Below are 27,130 nucleotides of genomic sequence, written 5' to 3' on the forward strand. Positions count from 1 at the left end.
TATTGATTTACACTGGCTATACCTATCCCTTGTGCCCATGTGGCACTTGGCCTCACAGATCAAGAGAAAACACACCTGCACACTGAAATTGATCTTTAGCTATCAATAGGTGTTGTACGACAACACCCTTCAAGTCACCAAATTTGAAACCGTATGAACAAAGATTAATATTTGTACAATGTTGAGAAATTTCTTGAGATAAATCGATCCAACTTCAAAATTGGTTAGCCCCACTACACCTAGAGTAAGCAACATGACTCAGGCATTTGACAATATTCAGCTCTGTAAGATCAAGTATTCAAAAGTATCCACGTAGCCCTATTCTCTTTGGCTCCTGTTCTCAATGAAGTATTCAAATTGTGAAATGTATATGTGGTTCAGTACCTTTCAGTTATGAGTGGTGTAGAGGCTTCTAACCTCAACATAATTTTACCTTTTTTAAAATCTCTCATTCAACAATTTCTGTTATCTACTAAATTGTTTGCCTACTGCCTTTGGTACTGAAGGGCAGTTCCATGGTTACATGTCTAACTTGATTACTAAGCCACATGGATTTTTCAACACAAGTTATACAGTAATTGAACCCTCAGGCTGGAAGCTTGTTTCTTGAATAAAGTATCATTATATTTCAGAGAATAACTTCTTAAATATAAAATGAAAGCTCAACATTTCAAAAATAATCAGCATAATCATATTTGTCATATGTACAAAAATTAAAAAAAAGTCATGGTTGGTTGGTTACTAAATTATTAAACCAAGATGTTAAGGTATGAATAGTGGGGAGGTCTCAGAATTTATCACTCATTAGCCTTAAATAAGTCAGATTTGTCAGAGTGACAATGGGACCATATGATTTGCTTCACCATTCCAAGGTTAGATAGAGGCTAAATTAATTAAATCAATCACAATCCCAGTACTTAATCACTTGCTGTAAGTGCAGGTGGATTGGGTTGGCCCAGTATTGATAATGATATCCTTTTAAACCTGCCATTAAAAAAAAGTGATTTAGGTAAGGTACTGAAGAGATGGTATTATCCATAGCAATATATAGTACAAGTCATCTCCTCAGGAAGAAATCTGGAAGGTAAATCATAGCTCCATTATAGACGGCATCGTTTAACACAAGCACAGCTTAATTCTCTAATTTAAAAAAGTGGAAAATTCAGCATTTCTGGTAGCATCTGTGGAGAGAGAAACAATACTTCTTATCCAATATGATTTCTGAAGGTAACATGCTCTGTCCATGGATGCGACCAGGCTGCTGAGTTGCTCCAGCATTTGTAAAAACAAAATTTCAGATTTCCAGCAAATATGATGTTTTGTTTTAAAATTCTCTAATGTGTATTAACTAACATTTGATAGCATATTAGGGTTTGTGAAAATACAGGAAGCACAAATACCCCATCATATCTTGTATGTACCTTTTCACCCAATCTTAAGGTTCTGGTATTTCAGGAATGACGGTTTACAATAAGCAGCTTTATTGGTACAAAGTAACTAACATTTATTTTAGAAACATTTTCATTCTTTCAACATGGTAATAATTGAATGTATTTTTAGAAATCTAACCCCCATTTTCATTACTCCAGCACACTTCAAGAAATCCAGAATTGTTATGGTGCAAAAAGAGCCTATTTGGCTCTTTGAACCTCCACTGTGATTCTATTACAAAATACCAGTCTCCTCCTTTTTCCTGTATTGTTGCACATCATTTCTACCCAATAACCAACCATTCAATGCTCCCCCCCGCCATGCCTCATTTGAACCTACCTTCACCACATTTACAGATATTCCAGTGCATTTCATATCACAACAACTTTCTCTGTGAAAATAATGTTTCCTCACATCACCTTTATTTCGCTTGTACATCGCTTTTAATAAGATCATAGAGATGTACAGAACAGAAACAGTCCCTTCGGTCCAACTCAACCATGTCAACCAGATATCTAAATTAATCTTGACCTATTTGCCAGCATTTGGCTCATATCTCTCTCAATCCTTCCTATTCATGTACCTATCCAGATGCCTTTTAAATGTTGTTAATTGTACCAGACTTCACCACTTCATTTGAGTTTCCTCAAATGATTTTGGAGGCAGAAGATCGACCAGAATTGGGAGGCAGGAGACCAACTGGAGTTGGGAGTCAATGCTAAGGGCACCTTATGCCACTCCCTCCGCTTTATATACAGCGGTGCTGTCACCTCTGGTGGATTTGTCCTACTGAAGGATTAGAACATAATTAGGGGAGGTGATAAATGGGTTACCTGCTGACCTGTGAGCGAGAGCGCGAGAGAGCGTGTTTGAGAGCGAGAGCGCGAGCGTGTTTGAGCGTGAGTAGGTTTGAGAGCATGAAAGAGTGAGTGAGAGAGTGAGAGCGCGATTGAGCGCGAGAAGACTGGTATGTTTCTCTGTCTTGCAGGCAGACTATAAAAAAGTGTGATTTTTAACTTTGTACACCCCAGTCCAACACCGGCATCTGCAAAATATAAAAAAGTACATAGCCACCTCCTGCAATTCAGAATCAAATTACATAGCCACCTCCTGCAATTCAGAATCAAATTACATAGCCATCTCCTGCAGTTAAGAAAGAATAAGAACACTGCAGTTAAGAATCTAACCACACCCTGCAGTTCAGAAACAATTTAAAACAAATCCTGCAGCTAAGGAATGATCTAATCACATTGTTTCTGGAAATAATCAAATCACTACATAGTGTCTTTGGTGGCATGTGAGTGTGTTGTAAAATCCTGTATAAAGCAAAACTGTTCCCTTATTCAGAGAGATCCCTTGACACAGCTCCATAAGCTCCACGAACAGTGTTAAGAGTTCCTTCAAAAGCTTGTACTTGCTTAATAAATTTTGGCTGTTCACAGAAGTCGAGACAATGCAGTTGCATCAAGTGTGTAATAAATCTCAAGAAAAAGAACTGGAAAATACTGGAAATTACTGGAAAATAGTGCCCTACCAACCTGCTTCAATATTTTGAAGTCATCAATGATTTGGTGGATATAAGTTGTTTGTTAAGAAGCTTTTGCCAGAGGCCCAGAGAATAGAATAATAAAGGCTCAGTCCTGTGGATTTTTACACAGATTTTCTACTGGATAAGGATTTTGTTTGAATTTAGGTAAGTGGAAGGCAGCTGTCACAAAGTAGTCAATGTGATTTGGGTAGTAGAACTCTTGCTGGAGTCAGAAAAGGGCTCACGATCTGCTTAAGAGAGTGGAGTGCAAAAGCAGGCTTACACTCCAATGGAAGTGAGAAAGCACAGACTTGTCTTTGAGACTAGACTTTTGGGACAGTGCCTATTGCCTTAAGGCAGGTTGAAAACATCCTCTGTCACTATGTTGAAGAATAATGGGGATTGGAGAGAGGAGTCATTGTCAACATCCCTACTGTCCTGATCACAATGACGAGCTCTCAATCAGCTTTACTGAAGCAAGCTATCTGAACATTACTGTACAGAGATCTACAGAGGTGGTAGTTATAAATCTTGCCTCAGTTTGGACCTTTTCACAGAAAGGTACTTCTTTTCCGATTCCATAATAACATTACTGTTCATGCTTTTCAGAAAGTTGATAAGTGTAAACCAGAGAGGCATATTTCTTCTGTCCATTGTGTGGAGGATTCCCACACAAATCCTCTGAGCCACCTGTCAGGAAAGACATCCGTCCAGCAATTGCTTTCAGTTGACTGGGAAGCTATCAACTTAATCCTTATTCAGATTAGTTTAGAAAGCTGTTTGGAGCAGAGCTCTGCATAGCCTCTTTTGATATCAAAGATTTTTGCCTGCAGCAACGATGAAGTTCTATGGAAAGTCCTCAATAGATTGAGCAAAATTTGGTACTGTCTTCTAATTCCTGCAGGATGGCATGAAAGCAAATGAGTTTTGTATGGATTGGAGATCAAGTCCTTTTGCAAGTAGACGGCTATGAAACAAGCTGAGATTGCACTAACTTTCTCTCTACCTTGGCCTACTCCCAGAGCTCCTTCATGACCAAGTGGCACAAGGGGTTACACGTTTTGATTTGACAGGTAGCTTTTCAACCTCAGCAGGTTGACAGCCAAGAATAGGCTGACCCTCCAGCGCATCTATAACTCAATATGCTAATGACTGAGCAATTGTTGCCTATGCTGTAAGTGACATTCAAGCCATGCACAATTTCTTAAATTCCACAAAAGGGTTGATCTCTTTTTCAACATCAGCAAGGCCAAATTCCTCCACTTGGCCTCTCTTGAATCAATACGTACACTTCCAGCTGTTGTGATTGATGGAACACTTTAGAAATTATTGAACAATTGTCCTACATCAGCAGCTATCGTTCTCAAAAGGTCTGATCAGAATACTCAGTCAAGTGCAAAGACAGGTGATATCCAATCTTCACCAAAGAAAATTCCTTCAGGGTGACAACCACGATCACTGAAATCGGCTGTGCTAGTTTAGACACCTTGCCTGCATGCAAAATAACTGGATACTGCAGCAGAATATCTTTGCGCAGCATAAGTATGGTGCCCAAGGATTGCAGAGAAAATGTTTTAAGCACTTTCTGAAGGCCTCAGTGAAAATGAAATAAATTGACATCAATCCTCGGGAAAAATCTGCTATAAACAGTGCCATGTGCTGCACCATATTAAGCAAGCCGCAACACAGTTGGAAACTGGACACATATAGACAAGTGACAAGAGCATACGGGAGGAACAGCAGAACCCTGCCTCAAGACCTTCTATGCCTCAGTTGAATTCTGGTCTCCTCTGCCCAAAAATAGATGATTGCAGAATTGGACTACCCAGTCACCTGAGGACACACAAATCGTGAAGTCTGCAAAGGTGCAATCTGTTTTGAGGGACAATGGATCATGATCAATTAGGGAAACACAAAGATACTGAATTTCCTACATTGCTTAAAAAAAACTTAATTGCCTTTGAAGCTCTTTTGGAACATCTTGTGGTTGCAATTTTTTTCTTTTGTAATGAAATTGGGAATCCACACGAATTCAGAATTACAAACGTTATCTACCATTTTGGAGTACACTGATGATATTGGGGAAGTACCTACAAATTTACAATTGGCACAATTGTGCGCAAATATATTTTACAAAGAAGAGAATTTGCAAGCATCTGACACAATGTATGCCATGTGAGAATTATCCAATATCTTATATGTCATTCATTCCGACAGATCTACGCCAGTACTTACGCACATTGAACCCTGCTCAATAAATTTTCTTCTAAATTTATTGTTAACTCTCCACTTCCTTGTCATCAAATGCTCATCAACCTTACCTCTGAATTCATCTATATTATTCGCTTCAACCATTCCTCATGGTAGATAGTCGTACATTTTTATTTATTACTTCTTCAGTAAAGAAATTTATTCTGAATTCACTGCTGAATTTCTTAGGGAATATCCTATATTTATGGCCTCTAGTTATACTCATCCATAAAAAAAGGGAAATTTTCTTTCTATCTATTCTCTGAAAAAGCTTACATAATTTGAGACACCTCTACTAGGTCACCCCTCACACACCCCATCCCAATCTTCTTTGCACCCAGAGGGGAAAGATACAACTTGACAAACTTTTTCTGGCATAGAAAACCCACAGATATCTGGTATTATCTGTTTATCTCTGTACTCTCTCCAGTTTCCTCTCCATTCTTTAAATTGCACGTGATGCTCCAAGGTTCCATGCAGACATCACAAATTTTTTCAATTCTCTTTAGCTATAAAGCTTTGCATTCTCATGACCATTTAACCTGTAGTACAGCTTTAGTGATGGATACATTTGCACCGAGAACCTCTTGTTACTCTCTCTCACCTAAACTCCTATCTTAAAGTAAATGACTACCCGATTACAGATGTATTCTGAGCAATACATACTACCTATATTTAACTTCATTTGCCAATAATTTCCCTATTCTTCAAGTTTATTCATGTCCTCCTATACTTCACTGCAGTACTCTTCAGTATTCACACTCCACTCAAATTTTGTTCATCTGCCATTTTAGAAACTGTGTTGATCAGCTGAAATTTTTGAAGTAAATTGTGAATTATAGTATCAAAACTGATCCTGGTTAGATATCGCTTACAATTTTTGAAATTTTGTCTTGAAATTAGCTAGAAGTCATTCTCCCACTTGTACTGACTTCACATTCTGTAACCTTTTTAATCTATTGTAAGTATTGTAAAATTCTGATAAATTACATTTACTGCATTAACACTGTCTACGCTCTCTATTAACTCCTCATAAAATTCAATAAAGGTTGGTTAAACAAGATTTTCACTTTAAAAATCTATTCTAACCATCATCACATTTTTAATTTCCATGTTATTCTATACTCTGCTTTATTACAAACTTAATGTAACCCTGATTGTAAGCTGATTTAGAATTATAGAATTCCTAGAGTGGAGGCAGGCCATTCAGCCCATCAAATACACACCGACCCTCTGAAAAGCATCCTACCCAGACCAACCTCCCCTCCCCTATCCTTATAACTTTGTAATTCCCATGGCTAACACAGCGAGCCTGCAGATTCCTGGACACAATGGGTAATTTAGTATGGCCAAACCATTTAACCTGAACATCTTTGGACTGTGGGAGGAAACCACAGTCCATTGTGGACAACACAGTGGCTCAGTGGTTAGCACTGCTGTCACACAGCGCCAGGGACCCAGGTTCAATTCCCGCCTCGGGCAACTGTCTGTGTGGAGTTTGCACATTCTCCCTGTGTCGGCGTGGTTTCCTCCCGTTTCCTTCCACGGTCCAAAGATGTGCAGTTCAGGTGAATTGGCTATGCTAAATTGCCCATAGTGTTAGGTGGATTAGCCAGAGGTAAATGGCTCTCAGAGGGTTGCGGTGGACTTTGTTGGGCCAAAGGGCCTGTTTCCACACTGTAAAGAATCTAATCTAATCTAAAAATCCAGATCCCTGGCACTGTGAAGCAGCAATATGAACTAATGAGCCACTATGCCGCTCACAATTGTTTGGACTATTATTGCTTGGACATTTCCTGCTTCCTACTTAAACAAAGGAATTATGTAAGCTTAGTACCTCTACTATACGTTTACCTAACAAATTATTAGATAGAAGTATTAGTGCCTTAGATATCAGCCCTAGATTCTGGCAGGTGACTTTTTTTTCCCATTCATGGGATGTGGACATCACTAGCAAGGTCAGAATTTGTTGCCCATCTCTAACTGTCCTTTGAATGGTGAATTGTTGTAGTCCTTTGGGGTGAAATGACGTCAGGGACTGAGTGGATGAAATTCAAATTGAGCAGGGAGCATATTATTGTACAGTTGTACATTATTGTATCAATTTCCACACATATGGCTGGAAACAATACATGTGTACATTATGCAGAGTTGTGTGTTTAGTAGGAAAAGGACTGTATACTACTGTGCATGAATCACAGAAACCATGAACAGTGCTAAGAAATTCTTGCAAAAAGCTAAGTGTTCAGATATGAAGCCAGGCAATTAAATATAAGAATCAGGGATGAAGTTCTGCCATATAATCATCAATAAACAAAGTATGTGGGAACTACAAATGTACAGAAAAGTGCATCACGAAACATTCAGATTGCCAAAGCTGAGACTGGTTAGTTCAGTTGGCTGGATGGTTGGTCTACGATTTAGAGTGATGCCGACAGTGCAGGTTCAATTGCCAGACCAGCTAAGGTCATCATGAAGGTCCCTCCTTCTCAATCTCACTTCTTGCCTGAGGTGTGGTGACCCCCAGGATAAACTCACCACTTGTTGTATCTCTCTTTCTCTCTCTCAGAGAGCAGTTGTATGATCTTCAGACTACAACAAATTAACTTTAGTAGCCACACTATCAGAGGCCTTGGGTAATGAACAGACATTGTCTATAATAAGATTCTGGAGAAGAATAAAGATCATGTGAAACACATGGACACTGAAATGTGGGAATTCTAACATGCTATGTTCAGCATAATATTTGAAAGTACTCTCACCCAAAGTGAGCTTTACACTTCAATGTTAAGATTTCCTCTCCATACATATGAAATAAATGATCGTAATCGGATATTATCTTATCAATTTGTCACGATGACCCCGTATCAAGATAATGTTTGTACAAAATCTTTGCTACATCTTATTTGTACCCATGTCCACTGATTGTGCCCTCCAATAATGAGTAAAGTTTACATCCTGGAAGATGCAAGAGAACTATTTGATTTAATATTTCTATCTCCATAAATGCAGTCAGACTTGCTGAGCTTCTGTAGTATTTTCTATTTTTATTTCTAATTTCCAGCATCTGCAATCTTCTAGTTCTACTATATTTATAATTTAGGTGCCTGCACTTACAGGAAGCATAAAAGGATATTTATAGAGGCATACAGCAGGGAAGCAGACATTTCTATCCATTTGACCAACACCTTTAAGATATTGAGAAGATTAAGCTAAGCCATATGCATAGGTTATTCACACTGGACAGGTGTGTGAAAAATCATGGGACATAGCTATATGATATGAAAACATAAAACTCTTTTTTTTCACATAGAATCTGCAGGAATAGATTGGTATGTGCAGTGAGTGCTGATTTATTACAAGGATTCAAGGAGGAGTTAAACAAGTGAGTGAGAACAACATAACAGCACACAAAATTGGAAGATAAAACACCAAGATCTCTTGCAACTTTTTTAATCATCTTACGGGTCTGGAAAACAACTGTGTCAGGTTTTTAACCTCGCCAAGGAGAATGTGAGGCAGGAAGGATGGAGTAACAACATGCAGAAGTCACACCATAACAATATAAAACAACATGGAAAATGTGAAGAGTGAGTTTATCTTTTCCAATATTTAGCTTTCACGTATTCAAGTAGTTTAGTGAAGAACACAGTAGGAAAATTGAAAAACAGAACATAGAAAGGATACCAAAATATTACAACACAAACAGACCATTTGATCCAGATACTTCCCTCATGAATCACCATTTTTTTTATTCACACCCCATAATGTTCAATATGAAACAATTAAAATTGCTGGAAAAGCTCAGCAGATCTGGCAGCATCTGTGAAGAGAAATCAAAGTTAACACTTTGGGTCCAGTGACCCGTCCTCAGAATTCAACAGGATTCCTTTTTATCAATGCTTAAAATCATTTAATGGTCTTTAATTAAACTACTCTTTGTTGGGGAAAAAAAGTCATATGCTAAGTATCATTTCTGATAGTGAGAAAACAGCTTCTCCAATTGCTCCACTTATGTGGTGAAGGTACATGTATGATACTTCTAGTTAGGGTGTTAAAGGATTTGACCCAGTGCAATGAAGGAATGACTAAACTAATCAATGTCTGACTTGAAGGGCAACTTACACATGTTGGTACTTACATATACCATCCTCATCTTTAGAGGTGGTTTGGGAGAAATTGTCAAAATCATGGACCGCTGCTGAAATACATTTTGTTGCCAGTACACTGAAGCTCTACCAGATAAATGGTGAACGGTTTAAAGTTTTTTTTAGATTAGATTACTTACAGTGTGGAAACAGGCTCTTCGGCCCAACAAGTCAACACCGACACGCCGAAGCGCAACCCACCCATACCCCTACATTTACCCCTTACCTAACACTACGGGCAATTTAGCATGGCCAATTCACCTGACCTGCATATCTTTGGATTGTGGGAGGAAACCGGAGCACCCGGAGGAAACCCACGCAGACACGGGGAGAACGTGCAAACTCCACACAGTCAGTCGCCTGAGTCGGGAATTGAACCCGGGTCTCAGGCGCTGTGAGGCAGCAGTGCTAACCACTGTGCCACCGTGCCGCCCACAAATGTAGTCCCTCAGACTAGATTAGATTACTTACAATGTGGAAACAGGCCCTTCGGCTCAACAAGTCCACACTGACCCACCAAAGCACAACCCAACCATACCCCTACATTTACCCCTTACTTAACACGACGGGCAATTTAGCATGGTCAGTTCATCTGACCTGCACATCTTTGGAGGTGGGAGGAAACTGGAGCACCCGGAGGAAACCCACGCAGACACGGGGAGAATGTGCAAACTCCACACAGTCAGTCGCCTGAGTCGGGAATTGAACCCGGGTCTCTGGCGCTGTGAGGCAGCAGTGCTAACCACTGTGCCACCACTGTGCCAAAGTGTTGGATTAGATGCATATCAAGTTGGTTGCTTTTTCTTGGTTGGTGAGAGTTTCCTCAAATGATTTTGGAGGCAGAAGATCGATCAGAATTGGGAGGCAGGAAACCGACTGGAGTTGGGAGTCAATGCTAAGGGCACCTTATGCCAATCCCTCCGCTTTATATACAGTGGTGCTGTCATCTCTGGTGGGTTTGTCCTACTGAAGGATTGGGATCTAATTAGGGGAGGCGATAAATGGCTTACACATTGTCTAGTAGCTATGATTCTAGAGTATGACCATACCTGCTTTATGCTTAGCTATAATTTGATCCACCATTGCCAACTTTGACACAGATTCCCTCATCCTTCTGTCATGTTAGAATGACGACTGTGTAGGATCACCTGAGCTGGATGCTTTTTTTGCAGACAATGCAGAGTTCAAAATTGAGGATCCTTCCTTTTTCGTTGGTGTCACTTGATTCAAACATGTGATTTGCTTGAGCATTTTGCTGGGAACTCAACAATACAGATCTAGCATAGTCACCCATTTATCCACTCATTAGAAGACTGGACATTTAAAATCTTAGCAGCACATGGTGACCAACCTTATTTTTAAAAAAATGAAAAGATATGTCCTCGCCTATCGTGACTATTATGCTTGATCCATTCAAGTGAAAGAGGAGATGTTGCACTGCCTATTTGTGTAGCGAAGAACAAAAAAGATCATTGATGAAAAGGGACCATTGTGCTAATTGATAAAAATCTTCATGGGCAGTGGCAACACATGTTGACATGCTGGATTCAAATTCAAGGCTGATTGAACAATGTATTTGACTAATATATCATGAAACTGATATAATTCTATCATAAACATCACTATATTGGCAATTTAATACTTGTCAAAAATTGCAATCGGCAATAAAAGTATATACCCTAGAAGAAGCCTGTTAAATTCTATTGTTGAAATTCAGAAATCATCACCCTCCATGCAGCTCAATCTTGTCTTCCTTCCAATCTATTCGTGGAATGTGGGTACTATAGGCTAGGCTGACATTTACACCCATGATGATAGATGTTCCCATGTATCCGCTGTCCTTATACTTCAGCATGGTAGAGGTTGTGTGGGTTTTGAAGATGCTGTTAAAGGAGGCTTAGTGAGTTATTGCGATGAATCTTGTGGATGGTACACCTGACTGCCAGTGTATATCAGTGATTAATGGAGCAAAAATTTAAAATGGTGGTTGAATCAAATGAACTTCAAAAGGAGATGGCAGAACAGATGAATATTCAACTTTAATGCATTTAGGGAGGTCAAACAGTAAAAGGGAATTGCAGCTACAAGAAAAAATTGGAGTTGTTTTCCTTGGAACAGAGGAGTGTGATGGTGCGACATGAATGAGAGAGACAAAATTGTGAGGGGTAGAGATAAAGTCTCAGGAGGAAACGATTTGCTTTGGCAGAGAGTTCAAAAACCAGAAGTCATAGACTCAGGCTAAATGACAGAAGGACTAGAGGAGAGAGGAGGAGAAACTTTTTTATGCAGCGGGTATTGGGTGTCAGGAATTAGCTGTCTGAGTCGGTGGCAGAGACAGAGACACTAAATTCTTTCGAAAAGTACTTGAATCTGTACCTTAGGTGCTGTAAGTTGCATGGGAAGATGGAATTAGAAGGGTATTTGGGTATATTTTGGTCAGCATGGGCAAGATGGGATGAATGGCCCTCTTCTACACTATATTATTTCTACGCTTCCATGGTTTTAATTTCAAACTCGGCATTACATGCAAGTACTGCAAGAAAGCATCCAGCTCAAATAATCCTGCACACTCTTCATCTAACATGGAAGGAGGATGAGGGAATCTGTGCCAAAGTTGGGAACACTAGTACTGCACACTAATTGAGCGTAAAGCAAACGATATAGTCTTGGCAATGTGAGTCACTTATCTTCCCTAATTATATCCTGTCCCTTCAAAAGGACAAACTAGGGGTGCAAATCAAGTGACTTCTTTGGTCTGGTTGATGTAGAGCTTCAAGTCTTGTCGGAATTACACTCACCTAGGCAAATGGAGAATATTTCATCAAATTACCATCTACCTTGCGGATGTTAGACTGGTATTACGGAGAGAGAGAAGTTATTTGCCACAGTATTCCTAGCCCCTGACCTGCTCTTGTTGATTCAATATTTAAATATTGGCTCAGTTCAGTTTCAGGTCGATGGTAACATTCAAGATGTTGACAGTGGTGGATTCTGCAATGGTAATGCTACTAAACATCAAGAGGTGACAGCAAGATTCTTTCTTCGTGGAGAGAAGCTTTGCCTACCAAATCTTGTGCAAACATTACTTGTCAGTTTTCAGACAAGCCTGAGTGTTTTCCAGGTCTCCCTGCACATGGACACAGACTACATTATCTGACAAGTTGCGAATCCCCAGCTGAACACTGGGGATGTTCGCTGATGATTACACATTTCTGATCTTCAAATGAAAGGAAGATTATTAATGATTCCACTGATGGTTGGGTCTAGGACACTAACTTGGAACTCCTGATTTGGAATACTAACTTGAGGAACTCCTGCATTGATGTCCTTAGAGAGAGATGATTCACATCCAACAATCGCAACTATTTTCCTTTATTCTCGGCATGACTCAAACTAGTAAGCACAGCCCCTATTCTTATTGACTCCAGTTTTGCTCGGGCTCTTTGAATGAGGTCAATGGTGCTTTGATGTCAAGGCATTCACTCTCACCTCAATTCTGCAGTTCAGCTTTTTCTCTATGTTTGGACAAAGGTTGTAAAAAAATTGAGACACTAAGTGGTTTGGGCATGTTCCTCCTTTGCAAGTGCCACTTGTTAGCACTGTTAATGAGCTCTTCCATCACTGTTGATGATCAATTGGAAAGGCTGGATTTATATTGTGGACACATTGTTACATAGATGCCAGTGCAGTGGCTGTATTGAAACAACTTAGCTTCGGGCGTGGCTAGTCCTGGAACATAAATCTTCAGTACCATTGCTGGAATGTTGTTATAGCACACAGCCTTTACAATATCCGGTTATTTCAAATTATACTTGACATCATGGATACTTCATATACCTGAATCAAATTAGTTGACAGGCATCTGAGATGCTGGGCACCTCAAAAAGTGAAGAAGAAAGAGCATCCCCTCAGCAATCTTTGCAAATGCTTCAGCCTCATCTTCTGCGCTGACATATTTATCTCCCCTGTTGTTGAGGACAGGAATATTTACGGAGTCTCCTCCAAATGTTTGTAGTGTAATTATCCAACACGATCCACAATTGGAAGTGGCAGGACTGCAGAGAGCTTAGATCTGATCCATTAGTTTTGGGACTGCTTTGCCCTATCCACTGCATGTTGCTTCCACTGCTTCAGCAGCACAGGTTAGCAACTGATGCTGCTCTTAGCATGTCCTCCTACACTCTTCAATGAATAAGGGTTGATTCCCTGTCTTGATGGTAATGGTCAAGTGGAAGTATGCCAGTCAATGAGGTTATAGATTGTGGTTGAATACATATCTGCCGCTACTGATGACCCACAGCACCTCTTGGGTTGCTAGTTTCGAGTTGCATCTCTGTTCAAAGACTGACTCATTTCGCACATTGGTGGTGCACAGAACACAATGGAGATGTCTTCCTCATTGAGAACCCATGACTTTGCCTCCACAGTGGCTGTGCAGTGATCACTCCTAGTGATACTGTCATGCATGGTTAAGTCTGCAACAGGTAGACTGGTGAGGATGAAGTCTAGCAAGATCTTGCTGTTTGCCGATTTCCTCACCACCTGCTGCAGACCCAATCTAGCAACTATGTCCACAAAGAATTAGCAAATCTGTAGTGTTACAGAGCCATGCTTGGTAATAGACATTGAAGTTTACCCTTCCCAAAAACATTGTGCCATTTCCAAATGGTTCAACATAGAGGAGAATTGGTTCAATCCTTTCTTTAGACTGTAGTGGTTTTGTACAACTGAATGGGTTGTGCAGCCATTTGAGAGAGATTTAAGAGTCAACCACATTACTGTGGGAGTGGAGTCACATGTAGGCCAGACAAAGACAGCAGCTTTGTGTTTTGTAGGACAGCAGTGAAGCAGAGGCACTGTCACTACAACTGATAATAGTTACAAGGTAAACAAGGAGAAGGCTGGAAGAACATAGCAAGCCAGGCAGCATCAGGAGGTGGAGAAGTCAACGTTTCAGATGCTACCCGTCTTCAGGACTTGGGGCGAGTGTAAGGGGAGCTGTAGATAAGGGGGGGTTGGGGGTGCAAGGTGGTGAGAAGGCATAGGTGAACACAGGTAGAGGGTATGACCTGTTGCTTGATGGGAAGAATGAATCAGCTTGGTAATTGGAAGAGTCGAATAGATGAACAGAAGTGGGGGGAGGGGAAGAGAGAGAGAGAGAGAGAAAGAGGCTGGGAAGGGAGTCAAGGGATGGGATGGGAGGTTATGTGAAATTGGAGAACTCAAATGTTGAGTCCTCCGGGCTGTAGGCTGCCCAGGCAAAAGGAGGCGTTGCGCTTCCAATTTGCTGTCTGATTCACTGTGGCAATGGAGGAGGCTAAGGATGGTAACGTTGCAAAGGGAGTGGGAAGGGGAATTAAAATAAGCAGTGACTGGGAGGTCAGGTCAGCCCATGCAGGCTCATCTGAGATGCTCAGCAAAACGTGACCTGAGTTTACGTTTGGTCTCTCCAATGTACAGAAGACCACATCAGAAGCATCAGATACAGTAAACTAGGTTGGAGGAGAGGCAGGTGAACCTCTATCTCACCTGGAAGGACTGTTTGGAGCCCTGAATAGAAGTGAAGGGGGTCGTGTGCCAGCAGATTTTGCATCTTTCATCTCTGCCAGGTCACACATAGGTTCATCTGCCTCTCTTCCAACCTAATTTACTGTATCCAGTACTCCCAACATGGTCTTCTCTACATCAGGGAGATCAAACATTAACTCAGGGCATGTTTCGCTGAGCATTTAAGCCAGGTCCACAGGGGCTGACCTGACCTCCCAGTCACCATCCATTTTAATTCCCCTTCCCATTCCCTTTCTGACATAACCATCCTCGGTCACCTCTACTGCCACAGCAAATCAGACCGCATATTGGAGGAGCAACACCTCATCTTCTGCCTGGGCAGTCTACAGCCCGGAGGACTCAACACCGAGTTCTCCAATTTCAAATAACTTCCCTTCCTTTCCCCCAACTCCCTTACATTCCTCTGATCGACACTTCCTTCTAGTTACCAACCGGATTGGTTCCTCTCATCGACCAATCAGGTCATACCCTCTACCTGTGTTCACCTATTCCTACCTCACCACCCCACACCCTCCCCTCCCCCAACCGCACCAACCCAACTTTTATCTGGAGCTCCCCTTACACCCACCCCCAGTCCTGAAGGACTTCTCCACCTCCTGATGCTGCCTGGCTTGCTGTGTTCCTCCAGCCTCCTGCTTGTCTACTTGGACTCTAGCATCTGCAATTTTTTTTGTGTCTCTGACAATGGTTACAAGGCTACCATTACATCAGCTTTTAACTACAGACTACTATTAAATTCAAATTTTACTCTGAAATTCAAATTTTACTATTTGCCATGGTGGAATTCTAAATTCGTCTCTTGAAACATCAGCCTGGGACTTTACAATTATAAGTCAGTAATATTACCACACTCCCACCTATCTCTGCAACAATGCTAAACATTAAATATTTCTTACTCAAATTGTTGGCCCTGCCATTGATGATTAAAAATATACATGGCAGAATGAAACTGTCATATCACAACTACATTCTATGTTTAGTTTAGCATCCACATTCAAATGCAAAACATTTTTATTGTATTACATTGAAGACATCAAAGTACACTATGCTAAATGCAAATCCTTACCCTTTTCTCCAATGCTCTGGATGGTAACTGCAAGGTAAAAAGAAAGAAACTGTTGAAAGTTGGAAAACCAGAAAATGAAAGTTTGCACGTAAACTAAAGCTCAACTATCATTAAATGTAAATCATGACACCCCTGTTAACAGGTAATCAAAGCACAATGTCCCGAATTACTTCACAGCTCTGCGACTAAAGGCCATTGTCAATATAAACATTACTACTGGATTAAAAGGTCATTTGGTTCATTGGGCTGGAGAAGGTGTGTCTGGAAATGAAACTAAGCCACAATAATACACGTACTTAAACACTGAAAAGACAGACTATTGAAGCTTTACCTTTAATTAGCAATATTTAAGTTCTGCACTACCACACAATTATTCAATGCGTGCACAATTCTGTTTGCATAGTATTTCAAGGTAAATAAAAACTAAGAACTTCTCTGCAATGTAAACCAGTGACTACCCCAGTACAAAGGCAACATACTGCAAATGCTAGAAATTTGAAAAAAGAACAAAAACAATGAATACTTATCCGGTAAGGTTTCATGGGCAGAAAGTTAAAGTGACGTAATGCTTCAGAGGCTGCGAGATCTGTTGAATTTCTGCAACATTTTCTGTGTGGGTAATGTTTCAGTTGACAGAAGGTCAGAGGAGAGGAATTGCCTCTACTTTTATAAATTAGGCTACTGGACTCTCAAATCATATCTTAAACAGTAAGAATCTCCTTTTCATTACCTTTCCTCTGTTACATCCATCCTCGAGCTGTTAAGTCCTACTTGAGTACAGGTTTCAAAGATTTTGGTTGCCTCTGATACACATCTCAACTGGTCATCTTCACAGTGCCATTGCTGACAAGGTATGATAAAACTTCATTGTCAAGTTCAGATCTTGTCCTTTCCCAACACTAAACATGTACTTTCCATCAAGAGTCATGGGTTAGCAATCAGGATTACAAACACTGAATGCTTGTTTCCTTCTTTTGATCTGACAACTAAGCAAAAGATGATACAGGAACTTCAAGATTCCTCAAAAAAAAGCTTTAGTCTATTAAGAAAGCTTCTGAAAACCTGGAATACATTACACATTGAAATGGCAAATTAAACTAACCAGACACTCTATGCATTTGTTAAATTGAAAGCCCGGATTTATCTAACAAATACATTTGAACAATAAACGCTACAAAAGATAGCATTTAAGTATGCAAACCAAGACCAAAAATATAACTGGCCACTTCTTTACTGGCACAAAGTGCTCATTACAAATTTAATACATGGTGGCTAGCACTGCTGCTCCAGCGTCAGGGACCTGGGTTCGATTCCACCCGCAAGCGATCGTCTGTGTGGAGTTTGCACATTCTTCCCATGCCTGCACAGATTTCCTCCCACAGTCCAAAAAAGTGCATGTTAGTTGGATTAGTCTGCTAAATTGCCCATAGTGTCCATAGATTTGCTAGCTAGGTGGAATAGCCATGGAGAACACAGGGTTACAGGGATAAGGTAGGGATGTGGTTCTGGATGGGATGCTCTTCGGAGGGTCATTATGGACTTGATCGGTCAAATGGCTTGCATCCCCACTATGGAGATTCTATAAGAATAACTGTAGTCCCATCCACTGTACCTTCATCTACTGTACCATTGCTCCCAAGGGAAAACAAAAATGCCAAAATTGCAAACAGGTCATGCAATATTTGTGTCCTATTCTTTGCTGCTTAGTTTATCAGTTCATAGTTTCATTTTAATGTAACCAGTTAAATTTACAATATAGTAATACCCCCATTTCCGGCTGAAAAATCACATGAAAGTATAAACTGTATGTTTTGGAAGGAAGGTAAAATTTGATTCCTGTCACTCCTCTGAATGCAATTTTGGAATATATTCAGCAAATTATTCAAGCAAATGATGACTTGATTTTTCTACAAATCCTATTTGGTATAAAAGCGTTTCTGAACGTTTTTTAATCACTTGTGGGACTTGGTCATCACTGGCTGGCCAGCATTTATTGTTTGCTCCTAGTTGCCTTAGAGAAGGTAGTAGTGAGCTGCCTTCTTGAACTGCTGCAGTCCATGTTGGTAGACCCATAATGCCCTTAAGGGAGGGAATTACAGGATTTTGACCCAGTGACAGTGAAGGAACCACAATATGTTTCCAAGTGGCTTGGAGGGTAACTTCCAGGTGGTGATGTTCCATGTATCTGCCATCCTTGTCCTTCTAGATAGAAGTGGTCATAGTTTTGGAAGGTGTCGTCTTAGGATCTTTGATGAATTTCTGCAGTGCATCATGTAGACACACTGCTGCTACTGAGCATTAGTGTTGGACGTAGTGAATGTTTGTGGATGTGGTGCCAATCAAGCGGAGGCTGCTTTGTCCTGCATGGTGTCAAGCTTTGGAGTGCTGTTGGAGCTGCTCTCATCCAGGCAAGTGGGGAGTATTCCATCACATTTCTGATGTGTCTTGCAGATGGAGGACAGGCTTTGGGGAGACAGGGGATGAATTGCTCGCTGAAGTACTCTTAGCCTTTGACCAGTTCTTGAACCCACTGTATTTATATGGCAAGTCCGGTTGAGTTTCTGATCAATGATACTCCCCAGATGTTGATAGTGGCGGGGGGGGGGGGGTAGTTGATAGTGATGACAACACACTGAACGTCAATGGGCAGTGGCTAGATTATCACTTATTTGAGATGGTTGCTCCCTGGCATTTGTGTGGTGTGAATATTACTTGCCAGTTGTCAGGCCTAAATGTGGATATTGTCCAGATCTTGTTGCATTTGAATTTGGACTGGAGTTGTAAATTATGCTGAACATTGTGTAGTCATCAGCAAACATCCCCAATTTTGACCTTATGACTGAGAGACGGTCACTGATGAAGGTGTTTGGGCCCAGGACAGCATCCTGAGGAACTCCTGCAGAGATGTCCTGGCACTGATGATAACTGATCTTCAATGATCATAAACATCTTTCTAAATGCCAGAAATGACTCCAACAAGCAGAGTTTTCTCCCTTTCCCAATAATTCCAGTTTTGCTGGGGTCCTTGATGTCACTCAGTCAAATGTGGTCTGATATGACTTTACCTCTGCAATTCAGTCCTTTTTCCAAGTTTGAACCAAGGCTATAATGATGTCGGGGGCCTAGTGACCCTGACAGAACCAAAACTGGGTTTTGGTTCCAAAATGGTATGTAACTATTGTTCAGAATAATTTAACATTGATAATTATGCAAAGAAACAATACTGTAGATGCTGAAAATGTGAAACGATAACAACTGAAACCAGAGCAAGCTTTTCAACATTTTAGGAGAAAAGAGTATTGTTGTATTTTCTCAAAACTGAACAAAAGACAGACCTGATAAAACATAGGGTTTACTCCCAATGGAGGAATCAGAAGGATGTTGTGAAACTTGAAAGGGTTCAGAAAAGATTTACAAGAATGTTACCAGGGTTGGAGGATTTGAGCTATAGGGAGAGGTTGAATAGGCCAGGGCTGTTTTCCCTGGAGCATCGGAGGCTGAGTGGTGACCTTATAAAAGTTTATAAAATCATGAGGGGCATGGATAGGATAAATAGACAAAATCTCTTTCCTGGGGTAGGTGAGTCCAAAACTAGAGGGCATAGGTTTAGGGTGAGAGGGGGAAGATATAAAAGAGACCTGAGGAGCAATATTTTCTTGCAGAGGGTGGTATATTGAGGTATATACAATTGAGAGTTCAAAAACTAGGGATCAGAGATTCATGTCAAGTGGCAGAAGATGCGAGGAGACATGAGGGAAAGCAATTTTTAATACAGAAGGTGATGGCTGCCTGAAATTTGCTGACTGAGTTGGTGCGGAGGCAGAGACCCTGAACTCTTCAAACGTCAAAAACCACATAACATCTAGTTATTGTCCAACAGGTTTATTTGAAACTACAAATTTTCAGGGCCCCGCTTTGTCTGGATTGGCATCTTCCATGTTGTAGATTGGGTAGTTACATCCCATTTATTGTTTGTTCAGCAAAACCTCACTGACTAATCTGTTCTAGATGGTCTTGAGAATATGGAGTGCAATATAAATGCAAATTTTTTCAACTTTGTTTCCTAAATTAGAGGAGGTATACATTAAATTACTGCAGAACATAAAAAAACATATCCAATATTTTTAGCATTTTCTCTTTATTAAGTATGTTTAATAGGATAGATTTCCCACAGTGTGGAAACAGACTCTTTGCCCAAAAAGTCCACACCAACCCTGTGAAGAATTACTGATGCAGACCCATTATCTAACATTTAGCCCTGACTAATACACCTAAACCACACATCTCTGAACGCTATGAACAATTTAGCATGGCCAATTCACCTAACCTGCACAGCTTTGAATTGTGGGAGAAAACCAGAGCACCCAGAGGAAACCCACTCAGACACTGAGACATTCGCCCGAGGCTGGAATCAAACCCAGGTCCCTGGCGCTGTGAGGCAGCAGTGCTAACCAATGAGTAACCACGCCGTCCCATGTCTGACAACATCAATGGAGGGGGAATTACATTACTGTTTTAGACAGATGAAATTTCAGCAGAACTCTCGTGACGAAATTTCATAAAATTGAAACTTCAACTCTGTTCTCCCTCCGTGGTTGCTACGTGAGCTTCAGAATATTTATAGCATCTTCCATCAAATGAGACTTTACATCCACAGTGCATTGTTTATGTAACCATGAGAGTATTCATGCACAACCTGAGAGATTATCAGTCGACAAATGCTACTTCTGACTTCTCATGACATGGACAGGAATAAAATAGATGCTAGAGAAATGGCGTCCCTGGAAAGCTGGGTAAAGAAGAAAGAGAAAACTGGATTTCAAGATCTTTCTGCCACTTCCAAAATGATCCCATCACAATAGACACCTTTCCCTTTGCTCTGCTTTTAGATGATCTGCTGTCTCTGCAACTCTATTCACAGCACTCCAATATCCAGCTGTTGTTCCTCAGCAGCTTTCCATTCAAATACAGGACATGCACTGGCAGTCAAATCATTTCTATTACATAGTTATCCAGGGTTCGAATGCTTCTTCTACATGAAACAGTTACTAATGCTTTCTTTCTTTCAACTAGTAAGCAACATTGAGGTTGACAGTCTGGTGCTGGAAAAGCACAGCAGGTGAGGCAGCATCAAGGAGAGGGAGAATCATGTTTCGGGCATAAGAGCTGTATCTGGAGATTGGTGGGGTGGAAGATAAGGAACAAAAGGGTTCTATCCTTGTTGCAGTTGGAGGGTCAGGAGGTGTGGGAAGTGGAGAAGATGCACTGGATGGCATTGTTGACCTCATGGGAGGGAAATTATTGCCCTGTAAGTAGAAGCCACCTGGGATGTTTGGGAGTGGAATGGCTCCTCCTGGGAGCAGATACAGTGGAGGCAAAGGAATTGGGAGTAAGGGATAGCATTTTTACAGGAGACAGTGTGGGAGGTGGTGTAGGCCAGGTAGCTGTGGAAGTCGGGGGGTTTGAAGTAGATGTCGGTATTGACTCAGTCACTGGAAATGGATTTGGAAAGGTCCAGGAAAGAGAGGGAGGTGACTGAGATAGTCCAGGTGAACTTGAGATCAGGGTGGAAGGTGTTTGTGAAGTTGATGAACTGTTCACCCTTCCTGTGGAGCACGAGGTGGTGCTGATACACTCATCAATGTAGTGGAGGAAAAGGTGGGGATAGGTGGGGTCTGTGTAACTATGCAAGATGGACTGTGCAACTTATCCAACAAAAAGGCAGGCATAGCTGGGGCCTGTGTGGGTGCCCGTGGCTACCCCTTGGGTCTGAAGGAAGTGGGAGGATTTGAAGGAGAAGTTGTTGAGGGTAAGGACTAGTTCAGCCAATCAAACGAGCATGCTAGAGGAGGGATACTGGCTGGGTCAGTGGGATAGGAAGCAATGGAGGGCTTGGATGCTTTTGCCATTGCGGATGAACGTGTTACAGGGACTAGATGTCCATGGTAAAGATGAGGCATGAGGGCCAGGGCAACGAAAGTCATGGAGGTGGTGGAGGGCGTGGGTGGTGTATATGAGGATTTCTTGGACGAAGGGAGACAGGATGGTGCCAAGATATGAGGAGATAAGTTCAGTGGGGCAGGAGCAGTGGAGATGGTTTGTCGACTGGAGCAGTCAAGTTTGTGAATTTTGGGTAAGGGATAGAACGAGCAGTGTGGGGATTCAGGACTGAGGCAGGAGGCTGTGGATGGGAAACCCTTGAGGTGATGACTTTGTGGATGGTCTGGGAGATGGTGGTTTCCATTCCAATGGCAACAAGGATAGAACCCTCCCCCCCAGGTCCTCACCTTCCACCCCAACAATCTCTGGATACAGTCCATCATCCTCCACCATCTACAGTAAGACACCACCACCAAAGATATATTTCCCTTCCCACCCATATCAACATTCCATAGCGACTATTCCTTCTGCAACTCCTTTGTTAGGTCCACATGCCCCAACAACCCACCCTCCTCTACTGGCACCTTCCTTTGCTGCCGCAAGAGGTGTAAAACCTGTGCCCACAGCTGCTCCCAAGGCCTCAAAGGGTCCTTCCACATTCAGCAGAGATTTTCCTGCACATCCAAACACCTCATACACTGTGCTCTTGACATGGTCTCTGCTTTATTGAGGAGACAGGACCCAACGCGCAGAACATTTCAGAGAACAGCTCTGGGACACATGCACCAAACAACTTTACTGTCCTGTGGCTGAACACTTCAACTCCCCCTTCCACTCTGTCAAAGAAACGCAAATTTTGGGCCTCCTCCACGCCAAATCCTAGCGACCCAATGCCTGGAGGAAGAACGTTTCATTTTCTGCCTTGGGGCCCTCCAACCAGATGGCATCAACACCAATTTCACCAGTTCCCTCATCTCCCCTCCACCCATCTCATCCCAGATCTGAACTATCACCATTACTCCACCAGCATCCATCTATTGCCTTCCAGCTACCTTCCTCCCAGCCCCATTCCCCCAAGCTTCCTCCACATTTCTAATGACGAGCTTATGTCCGAAATGTCAATTCTCATGCTCCTTGAATGCTGCCTGACCTGTTGTGCTTTTCCAGCACCACACTTATCAACGCTGATCAACAACATCTGCAGTGCTCACTTTCTCCTAGTTGCAGAAATATTGCTGTCAAGGTATATTCTGTCCTCACTCATTAACCATACATACTCGTATCTCAGCAAAAATCATTAAAAGACACAGATAACTGATGGCACAGAGGAAATCTGTGCCAGCCAAAAACAGTCTTATCTCAAACTAATCCCACTTCCCAACTCTTTCCTGTAGCCGTACAGGTTATGCGTCAAATGCACATCCACTTTTTTTTTAAAAAAGTGCAATAAAGTTTTTGCATCAACCATCCTTTCAGGCAGTAAGTTCTAGACATCCACCACCCTCTGGGTGAGAAATATTCTCAATTTATAGCTGTACATCCGAGTTACCAACCTCCCAGTACAGGAGAGGATCACACTCTCCTATAAAACTCGGTCACTCAATTAAATCTCCTTTCATAATCCTTGCTTTCAAAGAAAATAATCCAAGCTTATGCCATGTTTCCTCACAGCTAAACTTCTTGCAGCAAATTCCTTACAACTCTCCTGTTTCCTCTCGTGAGTGATCATATCCTTCCAGCAATAGTGTGACCGGAACTGTATGCAATACTGAATCAATGGTTTAATGAGCAAGTTCCAACAGAGTTGCCCTGCTTATATTTTAGACATTTTTAAATAATCCATTCAGTCATGTTATGATACTTCTGGATGCCTTGAACCCAAGCTATCTGCTCCAGTGGTTGGGACATTATCACTGTACCACAAAAGCTTTCCTACTTGTATGCTATGTTTGATTAAGAAATTAAGCTATCCTAAAATCATCTTGACTGCTTACCCTGTCCTTTAGAAAACTGTGGACATGCATTTCAAAGTGTCTGTTTCTCGATACTATAATTTATTTCCAGGTCTTTTTCCCCCTCAGTGCTGAATCCCTTGTTACTTCTCTACCCACATAATCAACCAAATGATACTTTCCTGCAACCTATGTAATTCCACACACACCCGGATTTTGTATCAGCTGCAAATTACTCAACCATGGAAATCTAAACCATTAATATATATCGTACAAAGCAAGGGAGCTTTACAGAACCCACAAGGAACAGCGCTTAGTCACAGAAACATTTTGGATCCAACTTGGCATATGCTCTTAGATTCCATGGGGGTCTTATTTTTCTGACTAGTCTGCTGTGCAGGACCTTGTCAAAACCCTGATTAAAATCGATAGACATCAAAGCTACTTAGTCTTCATTACTCCCACCCCCCCCCCCTCCAAAATCAAGTTAGTCAATTAAATAATATTCAGAAGAAAGTATCTAAAGACTATACTCCGTAACCCAAGAATATTAATGCCGATTGCAATACTGCACTGCCACCCCGAGTGAAATCAGTACAGGTAGCCATTCTGAGACTTCCTAGTCTGCGAAAGTTACATCGTTATCTGAACCAGAAATAATTATTGAAGCTTAATTGAGTAAGATTTCACATCATTTATATACTTATTTAATGAGAAGTCAATTTTATTTAATTAACCAAAGCCAGCGACGTTACCTTGGTTTTTCAGAAACCTCACGACATCATTTCCCAAAACCAACAGCATTTAAATCCAATGTTTTCCGGATTTACCACGGTAAAAGTAAACAACCAAGCCATTCTACAGGTGACGATGATCGCAATTAAAATCGATCAGACTGGCAGTACAGTACAGTACAGTCCTCTGCTGGCAGAGCTCTCCGCCCGGCTTAAACCCATCAAACCTACTGCCTCTCACAGTGAATGGAAGTTGCGGACGACCAAGGGGGGCAGAGGGAGCTACCTCAAACCGGCAAACCGGGTGAGAGGCGCCTCCTGTAAACCTCCCGGCTCAGCCTGAGCCAGCTGCCCGGAGAGGCTCCTCAGCCGGCGGCTTGGGCAGGCAAACCCACCCGCTCATGTTCCTCCAGCTCTGCCCCACCTTGACAATAACAGGATATTGTGTAAAAACACAGAACGACAGCAAGTAGCGCGCGTTGTTTATCTTTTACTCACAGATGCACAATTCTACCACGTAAGCATAGTAAGACCAACAGGCAACCAGCGTGATAAAAATGACGGGAATCCAGCCGACCACCCGTTGACAACATCTCAGGACATTAGACGGCGCCATCTTCCTCCCCTCCCCCCACCGGAGGGCATTGCGTCATCACGTCAAACGGCGTCGTCCCGGGGGGGGGAGGGGCGGGGCGGGGCTGTGCTTCAGTCACGTGCTGAAGAGTGTGGTGCTGAAAGAGCACAGCAGCTCAGGCAGCATCCAGGGGTAGGAGAATCAACATTTCAGCCCTTCATCAGGAATGAGAGGGTGAGGCCAAAGGGGGATGAGAGATAAATGGGGGTAGAGGAATAGGGCTGGGAGAAAGGCCTTAGGTAGATGAAGGTGATAGGTCAGAGCAGATAGGTGTGAAGGGAGATGGACAAGCCAAGAGGGTGGTGCTGAGTTGGAGGGGAAATAAGGAAACTGGTGAAATCCACGTTGATCCTGTGTGGCTGGAGGGACCCAAGGTGGAAGATGAGGCGTTCATCCTCCAGGTGTTGAGTGATAAGGGTTTGGTGATAGCTTGGTGTGCATATTCACTGGTCACTTAAGTTAGTGGCACTTGTAGATAAAGTAATAAGCAGATGCCCCTATTAACCAAGTCATAGAGTTTAAGAGCAAGGAGGTTATGCTGGAAATGAATGAAATGTTGGTTAGACCACAGGTAGAGTATAGGAGAAAGTGAGGACTGCAGATGCTGGAGGTCAGAGTAAAAAAATTTTGTGCTGGAAAAGCACTCCACCGCTAAATCCTAGCCACCTGGTGACTGAAGGAAGAACACCTCATCTTCCGCCTTGAGACCTTCCAACCACATGTAATCAATGTCAATTTCACCAGTTTCCTCATCTCCCCTTCCCCCATCTTATCCCAGATCCAACCCTCCAACTCAGCACTGCCCTCTTGACCTGTCTGACCTGTCCATCTTCCTTCCCACCTATCTGCACAATCCTCCACTGCAACCTATCACCATCACCATCACCTTCCACTTTCATCTACCTATCTCATTCCCAGCTAACTTACCCCAACCCCAACCCTCTCCCATTTATCTCAAGCCTACTTGGGGCCCCTCGCATTCCTGATGAAGAGCTTATGCTCAAAACGTTGACTCTCCTGCTCCTCGGATGCTGCCTGACTGGCTGTGCTTTTCCAGCACCACACTTTTTGATGCTGATTTCCAACATCTGCAGTCCTCAGTTTCTCCTTGTTTTACTCAGAGCAGAAGAGACTGATGGGGTAACATGATTAAATGTTTAAAATTATGGGTGCTTAGAGAGGGTAAACCAGAAGAGACTTAGTGGAGGGATCAATGATTGGGGCATAGATTTCAAGTAAATGACAGGAGGTTTAGAGGGGATGTGAGGAAACATTTTTCACCCAGACGGTGGTGGGAATCTGGAACTTACTATCTGAAAGGGTAGTAGAGGCAAACCCCTGAATATAGATGTGCCCTTGCAATGCCAAGGCATACAAGACAATGGGCCAAGAGCTGGAAAATGGGATTAGAATACAATAGTTAGGTGGTTGTGTTTTACTGTGCAGACTTGATGGGTAGAAGGGCCTTTTTCTGCACTTAGATTTCTATGACTCTATCTCTATGACCTCCACAGACTGGATAAATCTAATGCGTATGCAGTGGAGGAAGAATTCCTGGTATTTTATTGAGATAGTTTTCTGAAGCAATATGTTGAGGAACTAACTATGATTCAGATTAATTTAGATCTGATATTATGCAATGAGAATGGCCTAACTAATAATCATATTGTAAAATTATTTTAGCGAATAGTGATTATGGTGTGGTAGAATTTTCTGTTAAACTTGAAAAAGATGTATTTCAATGTTAAATTATAGTCTTAAATCTAAATGAGGAGAATTATGAAGGTATGAAGAAGAAATTGGCCACGGTGAATTGGAAAAACATATTAACATATTTAATAATTGATAGAGAATGTCTTGTATTTAAACAACTAATGTTTGGTTTTCAAACAACATGTATTCCTTTAAGGCAAAGTGCCAAACAGGGAAAGCAAGTGAG

At 41.7% G+C, this 27,130-nt stretch overlaps 1 protein-coding gene across 4 annotated transcripts in view; it reads right to left on the reverse strand.

Annotated features, from left to right (window-relative positions):
• Positions 1–25,187, reverse strand: part of LOC132816466 (palmitoyltransferase ZDHHC20-B-like) — a 117,854-nt gene extending 92,667 nt beyond the window's left edge. For 2 of the 4 annotated variants that reach the window (XM_060826083.1, XM_060826082.1), the window contains exons 1-2: positions 25,056–25,187; positions 15,992–16,018 (exon numbers count right to left, since the gene is read on the reverse strand). In XM_060826083.1, the coding sequence (XP_060682066.1) occupies positions 15,992–16,018; positions 25,056–25,173 (145 nt within the window). In that variant the 5' untranslated portion in view covers positions 25,174–25,187. Of the gene's footprint in view, positions 1–15,991; positions 16,019–24,578; positions 24,952–25,055 lie in introns of those variants that run through there. The other 2 variants (XM_060826085.1, XM_060826084.1) reach the window with 2 other exon arrangements.
• Positions 25,188–27,130: the final 1,943 nt, after the last annotated feature.

Source organism: Hemiscyllium ocellatum, chromosome 6 (assembly GCF_020745735.1).
Source record: "Hemiscyllium ocellatum isolate sHemOce1 chromosome 6, sHemOce1.pat.X.cur, whole genome shotgun sequence".
Classification (NCBI taxonomy): domain Eukaryota; kingdom Metazoa; phylum Chordata; class Chondrichthyes; order Orectolobiformes; family Hemiscylliidae; genus Hemiscyllium; species Hemiscyllium ocellatum.